The sequence below is a fragment of the Malurus melanocephalus genome, unplaced genomic scaffold, assembly GCF_030028575.1.
Source record: "Malurus melanocephalus ecotype Western Australia unplaced genomic scaffold, MMel_1.1 scaffold_272, whole genome shotgun sequence".
Classification (NCBI taxonomy): Eukaryota; Metazoa; Chordata; class Aves; order Passeriformes; family Maluridae; genus Malurus; species Malurus melanocephalus.
Genome location: NW_026623504.1, coordinates 562,028 through 573,224, shown reverse-complemented (window position 1 = coordinate 573,224; position 11,197 = coordinate 562,028). Strand labels below are relative to the sequence as shown.

Below are 11,197 nucleotides of genomic sequence, written 5' to 3'. Positions count from 1 at the left end.
GGGGGATCCCCCACACAGCCGTTCCCTTAAGGGCAGCGGGATAATCTAGTGAATAAAAAAGTTAAATAATTCGGACAATCGTTTCAGTTCTGTGGGTCTCTTTATCAGCATGAAAACCTGACTTACCTGGTAAAACATRACAAGTAAATATGAAGTTGAATCAATATTTTAATATATAAAAGTAGTTAGGATACAGACATGCTCATAAAAAGCATAACAACTTGTTTTGGAAACTTTGCATTAGTCTTTGTCCCAATATTAAGAGCCTGCTGTACAAATCTGAGCAAAGGAGGACTTAGGCAATGCTTGGTGCCTGTTCCATGCCTTCTATTCCTTAGAGGAATCCACACCTGGAGCTGTGTTTCCAAGTGTAAAGGCAGAAATGGATTCCTGAGAAATGTGACCCAAAACCCTCAGATGAGAGGGGACTGCTCAGAGCTATCTGAGGGTGCGTGGGGGGACCCCGGTATGAGGGGTTCTAGGTCTGTAAGTTGGGTCAGCACAGGGTGGGCAACTCCAGGTGGACATCCTGAGATGGGGCATCCCAAGATGAACCTACTGAAGCCACATTGGGAGTGCTGYGTCCAGTTGTGGCTTCCTCAGGACAAGAGAGACCTGGAGCTTCTGCAATTCTCAAAAGATTCATTCTGGTCTTTTACCCCCTTAGCAGGGAACTTTTACATTTGACCCTCCCCTTTTTTTTTTGTTTCAAAGGGTAAAGCCRCACAACACAGCACACRCCAAAGTAAATTCRGCAGGAAGAACATTGCAATTGTTTYGTCTAGCTCTAGCAGGACACAGACATTGTTAGGACAAAATAATTTCAAACTGCCCAACACAATTAAGGAAGGAAGGGAAAAACACCTAAAAAAGGTAATGACAAAACTGAACACTTGGGGAAATAGTGAAAGAGACTCAGTTTAGACAGTTSTGCTCTTGACAGCACTGCCTTATCTATTCCTCCTACTCCCTTTCAGAGGAGTGGTAGAGTATCAAATTGAACACTCAAATGCTGTGGTCACTCWGAGGTTGGTTCAACAGAGCTGGATTGAGGTCAACAATCACCACAGTTTGTCAGATTGTGGCACTACCCGAGGCTGAGAAGTGACAGAAAAAAGTGATTCACTGACACAATTCTCTGACACCTTTGGATCTCAGTTTCTGAGGTCAAAATGGTTTAAACTGATAGCTGGGCATTTAAACAGATGTGCTAACACAATTTCTGTGTGTTTCTGAAGATAAGAGAGGGAACCAGTCTCACAGTCTCATTTCTGACAGAATTTGCAGCAGTAGAAATAAAGGTTTTGTCACATAGTTTCATATATTACCTAATATTAAGGAAAATAATTTAATAGAAACTGCAATATAATGTGCTTCAGAGTTTTTGGGGAATGGGAAATAAATCCCAGTCTTCAGTCTCTTTGTTACTTAGTGGCAAGGTAGTCAATCTTTCACAGCTTCATTTATTTCCTTCATTTACAAAAAAAAGTTACAAATCAAATCAGGGCAGTTTTAAGGGAAAACTGTTCCAGCTGTTTGGATCAATACAGAAGGAAGAAAARCAAATAATACAATGGACAAGAGAATGGGCCCAAAATAATATKATAAATTTTGGGACAGAGGGAAGCCAAGTCCTTGGCTGTGTTTTTACCACACTGCCAGGGCCAGACCCTTGTGCACTGTAGTATCAGAGGTTACACAGTAAAAAAATTAGATGCTAATGTCATGTTACATCAGATTTTCTTTTATTACCCTCTATTCCTTTTCTTTSCAATAACTTAGTGCTAATAAGGATGACTATTTCCTCTGTGTCCCACCAGGGTCTTACTGCTCTCTCAGCATCTGGATTGTCCAGCAATCACGCAGCATTCCAAGGCACTTCTGATACAGGAAGCACTCTTTCTTAGTATCTCTGTAAAGAGATCAGAATTAATCAGTAGCATGACACRCACTCACCATTTGCTATTAAAATAATCTGTATCTAATCAAACTACATTTATATATATATTTCTTTCCTTAGAGTGTGCTACTTCTGAGTCTGCACTCACAAAAAGCTTTGGGAGATGATTTTCATGCAAATAACTGAAAGCATTACTACTGTGTGCACACAAACTGCAACAGCTTTGGAAATATTTAAAAACATTTCAGCAGGGTCTGTAATATTCCTGAAGAAAACACCTGCATAGTGAAAGGTAGGCTTTCTATCAGCTCACATCTTTGCTTTGTGACAAATACTATCAATTTAGTGATGATTTGTATTCAGTACCAGCATAGATGTTATAATTAATATGCAGATTGGTGTAATTAATATGCAGAGTATATAATTAATATGCAAAGGGATGCAATTGATACATACCTGGTACTGTCTCGCRTCTGGATAAACTGGGTAAGGCAAATCCTTCCTGGGGTACTCAAACTGCTCCCGCTGGGCTTGGGAGTGAGGGAAATAATCTGGTGCTGGATCTGCTCTCCTTAGAGGCTGAGCATACACAGGACTATGCAAAAGAGAAAAGCGTTATTAAAAACGTTATAATGCACTGCAAATTGCATAAAGTGTTAGTTTAAACTGAAATATAAAAGTATTAAAGCTCATGACTGCATGATTTTACTGTCAAACCCTCATCCTGCAAACACAAAGAGTGAATTATAGATGCAACGTTCTCTTTAAGCTTTTCTTTTCACTGTCACAGTGCCACGCTACCTAATTTTCTATATTCCTACCATTGTTTTCAAAGTATTTTAAATTCATGATAGCCATACCTTCAACATTTTCAACATTTATATTAGAAAAAACCAGATCTCCCTGAGGGACTGAAATAYCAGCAAGCTCCAGCCTGTCTCTGCAGCAGAACCCTGCTATGTGTGAGGAGAATGTTGTGTTCTCACTGAGCTGCGCCCTGACGTACAAGTTCTCTGCAGAAGTTGCAGTAAGAGCTGCAGCAGCTGGCTGGGTGCTGAGGAGAGGTTCAAGTGAGGAAGCACAARCAGGGAATCTGTGTTTCTAAATAGTAATGAAATGAATACCTCTAGGATTCGAGAAAAACCGGAGAAGCCTCTGGATAAATCAGTATTTTAGGATTTGTGTGTGAATAATCCAGTCAAAAGCTTTGCCATTTACTGGACCTTTGTTGCTTGCTGTGCCACTGGCAAAGCTGCAGTCAGAGTCTCCAAACCAGAGTATAAAGTGAAAACGAGCACAAAAGACACAAAATAGAAGCTTACCTGTAATTCTGCCTTTGATTTGGGATTGAGGCATCATCAAAATCTTGCCTTTTCAGTACAACTTTTGGAATTTGTCCAACCCAGGCATCCTGTGTGTAGGGGATCATGTGGTTACACAGAGCAAAATAACAATGAATTAGAATAAACCACTCTCCAGGTACAGTATGTTAGAAGATATAAACCAATTTTTTCCATACAAAATACAATGTCTGGGCAGCAACTCACAGTCTGGGGTGTGAGAAAGCCCTAGGTCCTGCAGCCCTGACCCAAAAATATTCCTTTTACAAAGTGTTTCCTTCCTTACTAAACTGCAGGATTGGGTCTGATTCACACCTTGGAAACAACAGCATGAGCAGGACTAAATTCCAAATTAGTTAAAAATTAAACAGCACCATCTCCTGGTAAAGRCAGGCTCAGACCTGGTGCATTGCTAAGATATTGATACTTTACAGATGGATTTAGAAGAAAATAATGCAGCAGACTAGATTATTTTCCTTTTCTCAGACAGCGCCTTCAATGCTATTTTTTCACATACCGGGTGCTCCTTAATATGTAAAATAATTCCTTGAAGTACTGAATGAGATAAGGCTCACACATATACACACAGATACTCCCTTTCAATGACTCTTTGTATTTCATATTGTTTTTTCATGGCATTTATCCACCTGTTCTCTGGATACCCACTGGTTCAAGCAATGATCTCTACTATATCTTCCTAACGGAGAAAACTGGCACAGCAGAGCATGATCTCTTAATGCTGGTCTTCTAACTGGCCAAAAATGGAAATATTTGTTTGAACATTGTGTTAAAATAATCCCTAGCTCTTGATTTTCTCCTATGCAAATCAGATTCACTTAATCCTTCATGAAGAGTTTCACCTTCTCAGATGCTGAGATTCAGCTGATCTTGGAAATCAAATGCTAAGAGATTTTAAACTAATTTTTTTTTTGCTATTCACATCCCATTGTGCTGAATTACAAATTCCTGGCTTGGCCCAGCCTGGGGGCTGTGCTGTGCTCCACTCTGACATTTCTTACCCCGGGTGGCTGCTGGTGYCTGTGTCCCAGGCCAGTGTCAGCACTGAATGCAGGGTTGTGCTGTGCTTCCCTGGATGGAGGCTTTGGCTGCTTCCTGGTGGGGGGAACAATGGGAATTTACAGCATTAGCAATGGTCAAGGGTCTTGACAAATCTTTTTGGTGCTGCAGATTGGTTCAACAGCCATGCCAGAGCTTTAGATTCCTATGGCAATAGCTGTACAAGAGCTGTGTATTATTACAGCTTTTCTGTGTCAGAGGAAGTACCAGTGACACTACAGGGGCTCAGTGAAAGAAAGAAAAAACCATATTGTCTGTGTACTTGGGAGAGGTATCACTGGGAAAAAGTACTGAGAGYAAAAAGCAGCTCAAATTGTCAATACCTGAGACCAAAGAGTGGGAGGAAACGTGTTTAAACAGCAAGCCTCTTGTCAAAGGTTATCGGTCTTACTCCTTTTTTKAAAAAATGTGGGGAAAAAAAGCCAATCCTTAAGAGCAAATAAATMAAAAATACATGTTAGGTAGTGTTGAATTTAAGTAGTAAATGTACTTATCAATCTTAAAGCTTGCCTGATGAGCCCTAAAGAAAAGCAATGATTGAGAGTGAAGTTATGCATGCAGTGGTAAAACGCTGAGTAAGTGTTGAGTGCTCAGGTAAGAGGCTTTGATTTAGTTTTGAATTGTGTAAGTAATATTTTGGCAGCATGACAACCTCGTGCTTTTAAACATCCGGAGGTTAAACATTAACTAGAATACCAAACTCCTTTTGCTCTACTTCCATTTTGATTATAGAACTTCTTAAAAGTGTACCCAGAGTCACTTACCCAGCTTTTTCACGTTGCAAGCAATAGAAAAAGGAAAATAGCGTAACCACTATGATAATCAGCACCACTTCAGGAATAGTAGTCACTAAAATGAAATCCAGAGTGTTCCAAAGGTGGTTACATTTGGGGCCCATGTACCAGTAATCCTTCCAGCCCAGTCTGTAATTATCACATCTGCAAATAAAAATTGTAATTTTTAGCAACAYCGTTTTAATTCAAAAGTAAGCAATACCAAAGAAGTACAATATTTTGCTATATAATAATTTATTATTCAACAGTGCAGGGGACAACAGATTCACTATTTTTCCTGTTTGTTATAGTTCCTGTTATTTATCTTAGTTAYACCCATCTGTTTCCACATGTGATACAGAAGTACTTTGCCAGGCTCTGGGATAACCAAGTCCAAGCTGGCATTTCAGGAGTCCAAGATAAGAAGCTTTGCTGGGAATAAGGTGCAGTACCCAAGTCATGGCCTGGCTCAGGGCAAAGATCTCTTTGTCAGCTGTGAGCATGGCAAAGCTGCTGAGGGGAAGTGAAATCTCACATTGCTGGCTGTCATTATGACATTGATTTTTTAAAAGGAAAAAAAAAATAACAACCATGTAAGGGAAAATAGAACATTAAGATATCTAGAAAAAAAATGAACTTGTCATTACACAGCTAATTTAGTTCTAAAGTAAAATATCTGAGASGACAAGGAGCACGTAAAAGTTAAGGATTACAGTGGTTACCTACATTAGGAATGACATAGCCCACATACATTTTTAAAAAGRAAACACTGTGCCCAGATCTCAGATTTGATGCTATAAGCTAATGCAGATTGTGAATGAAGATCAACATCTATTTTCATGGATCACTTTGCAGGGTCTAAATTTAGTTCATAATTTAAAATATATTTGACATGTACATGGTATACATTTAAACAAATAAACCAAGCCCACACACTACCTGCAAAAAGGTGCTCCATCTTTACACTGACAAGAAATATTGTGAGGACAGAAATCACTTGCATTACCCAGACAGGCCTTAAAGTTCCCAACTCCAGTGCAGTTGGCTGGGAATTAAAACAAAACAAGTACTTAATGCAATTATGCAGTAACATACTGTCAGTGGGCTGTGTTGCTAATTACACCAGAAATTTAAGCTTCATATGTACTCTGCATATACTAAATCTTACTTTCCAATGACTTGTCCCTTGAAAATTTTGAAGCTATTTGAGAAATGAAAATTTACCTGCTTAAATTACTTTGCCCTGAATGTGTACCCATCTTCCAGCTGGCCAGAAAATTGTATGGCTTATGTTGTTATGATTTTTATCAYGTCATTTAAGTGTGGTTGTGTCTGAATTCCACTATATATCATCTCTGAATTGTTTGCAAAAGTCATGAAATTCATTAGAGATTCCAACCTTCCAATTATAATCCAAATTGAAACCTTTTTGTGTGTTTTGCATTGGGATTGTTCCTTGGTTTAGCCTACAAAAGGATCTGGTTTGCATTAATGTTGGTTCTCCTCTCTCTCTTTTGCTGTGTAAACACTGTGGGCTGTAAATTATGTTTCAGAATCGTAGTGTTTACAGTATTTCACAGGTATCTGGCTGGCCAAAAATAACTTCCACARCAGCCTTCATGAGCCATCAAATGCCTGCACATTTGTCACTCCCACCCTCCATTCTTTGCTACCTGTTCCTCTCCTGTGCAGGACTCAGACTCAATGCCAGGCATCAACCTGAACACTCAAAAAAGCCCCTAAACTGCCAATAGAGCCAAGAATTGTGCACAACTGCTCCCAGKGAGAAGATCCACRTTTGRAATGAAGCCAGAGAGGCAGAACTGRATGAGATCTCTGARCAGACCCTTCYGAGCCCACCASGCAMCTGAGGGAGCAGCATGAATGGTGTTGCCATTGTCAGACTTTACAGCAGGAACAGAGTCATTATTAATGCATTATTAGCTAGATGAACTGTGCTGGGAGAAGTCTTCATTTCAAAAAAGATCCTCCCCACAGTCCTCCCCACTGTCCAAGTCAATCTAATCCAACATTTACTGTTAACCAAAGATAAATCTAAGTGATTGCAATCATCAAGTCTTGCACATTTGCATTGTTCTCCTGTTATTCAAAATAAACTCTACTTAAAGCCTAAGGAGAATTCCCAAGCAGCAATCCCTCCCAGTGGGACTGCAATGCCCCAGCAGCACTCCCCCAGTGGAGTGGACACGGCCACATTCCTTTTCTGACAAGCCACAAAGCAGAATTTCAGTCTTACGTTGTGAAGCTTCACTCAGCACGGGGTTGGCCAGGACCAGGACACACAGCAGGACTTTCAYAATGGACATCCTGGAGCCAAGTGGGGCAAAAGAGCTTTTCTTCCAGACTCTGCCAGCAGCAGAATGAACTTCCCTTTCTGCTACTGTGGATTGTGGATTTTGAGCTTTTTTTACAGCATCCTTCTCTATAAATAATTACTAATTAACTTAAAACTGATACAACTTCCTGATAACTTATCCACCATATTTTCCTTTATGAAGCAGGGTATTTCCATAAAAATACCTCATTAATCTTGTTCTGAATTTTTGATATCAGATATGCGGTATTCACTTAACAACGGAAATTTCAACACACTAAGGTATCTGTCAGGAGCATTTATTTATTCTCCTTTTAGGCTTACATTACCTATTACAGATAACAAACTTGGAATGTGTCTGCAGGCCAAGTTCCTGGAACAGATATTGTTTTTAAAGGCAGGATAAAGCCATGGTCCTGCAGCCAACTAAGAGGGAAGAGATGGCAAGGAGGGAATCTTGTAATTGGTTGCATCAACCATTAAGTTTTGTTAGTTAATTTTTCATTTTTCTGAGAAAAAAATAGAAAATCCCCCTCTGGCAAGGAGAAGTGACAACAGAAACTCTCACCTTAGCACAYCCCCTGTCATCTTGCCTCTTTATTATTTAAAGAGGCCTTAAAAATTCTCAACTCTCACAGCACAAGATCCTGACTATGTGGTCACGGAAAACTATACAGGATACACCCAAAGTTTTTGGAGTTTAACTGCACTGAGRTTGAAGTTAGTACAAGCATTGTTCTTAGGAYGGTGCTTTCAAAATTAATCCATAAYTGATAAAACCCCAGCATGGATTTCCTAATTTGACAGGAGCTGGATGTTTATGCAAACATGCCAACCACAGTTACATTAWCAGCAAAAGGTAAACTTTAACCTTTGCTTTTCAAAGGATAAATAATGATCTCTAAAAATCAATGCCTAGCAAATTCTTGAAAGAATACTGCTTTGGCTAAAGCCCAACAGCACTTAATATTACAGCAGTAGATAAGAGATTCTCAGCCCTGCCAGAAGATTGCTTTACAACACAACAAAACAAAGAAATTAATATTTACCTCAGTAAAAGAAATGGCATGATCCTTCTTCAGATGAAAGGCAGAAGTGTGAAGAAGCAGCTCCTGCAGATGCTCATTTTCTGGGAATTCCTCTCTGGCTCCAGCTCCCAGCTGCTGAGTGCCAGTGCCTCACGTTGGGTGATAAACAAACACCTCTACCTGGGGCTGTCAGATTTAATGCAAGGATGCAGAAATGCAATTGGCAGTTTTTATTTGTGTGAGATGCTTTCATGAGGCAGGTTACAAACCCCAAACTCTTGATTTTGTTACATCACTGGCGTTTACTGGATGCAGCAGGTTTTGCAGAGGCCAYGAGCTGGTTTCTGTTTTCAGTGCCCACTTGGGGAAGAGCAAATAAACACAGTGACAGCAGCCCTGAACAGCTGAGAGCTTTGTATTCCACAGCACACCCATTTCCTCCTCTTACTGTCTGAGTTTCTGGAACTCAGCAGAATCAAGTGCCAAGTTATTCTGTAACGACATCCAGACTAATTTAATTTCCTCAGAAGGAGACATACAACTAAAGCAAAGTTACTGACCAAAATTTATGGTGGAAGATGGAACTKCTCATTAGTTTTAATCTTAATTCATTTCAGATCTGGTTCGAGATGGCTTTAGAGAACACACTCTCCTCCTGCAGCACTGCAAAGGTCCTGAGGGTGACACAAACCGAACACAAAATAAGGATTCCTTGAACACTGATAACAGGACTGCTACAAATAGGGCCCAGGAAAGGTTACCAAGGCTTGAAACCATAACAGGCTCAGTTTACACCTATTCYCTGGTCCCAGCAATGGAATTTCTTTCAGTTGTAGCAGCAAAATCCATCTCCCATGGCTGTAAACAAAAGGGCAAAGGACTAATTGCACCCTGAACAAGGGTGCTCTGACTGCCCACAGTGAACCCAGGGTTTCACTGGGGTTTGTACTCTGCTCCACAAGAAAGGCACATCAGTGCTAGGGCAGGAKAAAAGATAAACTGACTTCTAGAACAGCTTCCATCACAGCCTTTCTTGGCTGCAACTTACCATCAGCACAGAGCTGAGTGTGACTTCTGGGAATGCCTACAATTTACAATAAAAACCAACACAATCCAGTGCCTACTGATTGCCCTTTTAAAAAAGTATAGGCTTCGTAGGAACCCATTTTCTTTTTGGATTTAAAATACATTTTCAGCATTTTATTGTGATGCAGAAACACTCCAAACTTTTACTACAAAATAACTGCACTGCTGCATTCCAATACCTTTACAGTATTTCCCAAATTGTTCAAGAATCACAGTGACAATCTGCCATTAAAACAGCCGTGTTATCATTCACACAATTTTGCTTCTTTTGCGTAATTTACTCTTTAGGTTGCCCCATGTATTACATAATTTATGACCCTTGGTTGGCAAATTACCTGGAAGATTGGCACGGAGTCACACTGAGGTAAACACATCTACTACCTGCTTCCTTCTTGAAAAGTGTCATTCCTCCAGCMTGGATAAAAACTTTAGCTTTTCCAAGTCCTGAACTACACCATTCTTTAGAAAAAAACACCAAGAAAAGAAAATGGAAGCACWTCTCAAAATTTAGAACACTGAGCATTAATCTGTCCTGTTACTGCAGCGATTTCTTCCAGGAGTGTTTCAGTACTTCAAGGGTGAAGTTTTATCCCCAATATTAACGAACCAAGTATGACTCAGTCATTACCAAAATGAACTCTGAAAAGGAAGGAATTAACTATTTTTCTACAGGTGAAACAACAGACAAAAGTTAAACGTACTTTTTAAAAAGTATTTTATCACCCTTTATTTCCAGGTGCTTCACAGAGATATGACAAAGTAAAGTATCACAATCAGTTTTATGTAAATAGAAAATTAATATCAACAAGTTCCAAATCTCTCTATATTGAATACAATCAATTATAAATAAAAAACCATGCATTAAATTAAAGCTTTTTTTGTATTATAAAATACCATGTGACCCCATTCTTTAAGACACTGATTTTTTCACAAATATATAACTTATATAAAAATTACAATATACATTCTAACTTTTATAATGTTTATAATGCATTATTGCATGGTGAAATAAACTTTAAGTGACTCTTAAGGATACATTTGAGAAGCATTTCAAAGTGGTTCACTATAAATTAATAAAACCATGTCTCACAATAAAACTTTTCCCATGTTTTATATTAATTTTTCATTGTAACAGAATTGCCTGTTGGGTGTGAAATCTTCAAGAGACCAAGTCAGGCACATGGTTATCCAGAAGYCACAAGCATGGCATCATGTACATCTAAATCTGCTTTTTTAAAGCCATTGCATAGCAYCTTTACTAGAAATTACTAATACACACATGTGGCTACAGCTCCTTGCAGTCACCTGTAAAGCATTATATAACTGCTGGAGGTTCAGATGTCTGAACTGAAAACAGAGAAGACACCCAGCTAGAATATAAAACTTTCCAGCCTYCTCTCCCATTATCTTTGGCTGCAGTTAGGGAATAGTCGTTTTTAACTGTGCCTGTTTTACAACCAAAACCCCTGATTTTAACCCCACTGTGTGGGRATAGTAAACAAAAACTGTTGATACAAATGAAACAAACAGGAAATTATCCTGCCTTGATCTCAGCTGATGAAAAAACTAAAAAGTGACAATAATACYRTCATCAAAACAGACTGGTTTGRGTTGAWAGGGACCCTGAAACCCATCTTCTTCYACCCCTTGCCAYGGGC

At 39.3% G+C, this 11,197-nt stretch overlaps 1 protein-coding gene across 3 annotated transcripts; it reads right to left on the bottom strand.

The window, feature by feature from the left end:
- Nucleotides 1-760: 760 nt before the first annotated feature.
- On the bottom strand, nucleotides 761-11,170 carry LOC130579408 (uncharacterized). 3 transcript variants are annotated; one of them, XM_057376189.1, is made up of 7 exons: nucleotides 9,014-11,169; nucleotides 8,475-8,639; nucleotides 5,082-5,255; nucleotides 4,260-4,353; nucleotides 3,223-3,311; nucleotides 2,357-2,495; nucleotides 761-1,912 (listed from the first exon to the last, which is right to left on the bottom strand). In XM_057376189.1, the coding sequence occupies exons 2-7, from the start codon at nucleotides 8,492-8,494 to the stop codon at nucleotides 1,904-1,906; spliced, it is 525 nt and encodes a 174-aa protein (XP_057232172.1). In that variant the 5' UTR covers nucleotides 8,495-8,639; nucleotides 9,014-11,169; the 3' UTR covers nucleotides 761-1,903. The 3 variants fall into 3 exon arrangements, with proteins under 3 accessions (XP_057232172.1, XP_057232170.1, XP_057232171.1); XM_057376187.1 differs by lacking the exons at nucleotides 8,475-8,639; nucleotides 9,014-11,169 and adding exons at nucleotides 6,030-6,135; nucleotides 7,348-8,467; XM_057376188.1 differs by having other exon boundaries at nucleotides 8,475-11,170.
- Nucleotides 11,171-11,197: the final 27 nt, after the last annotated feature.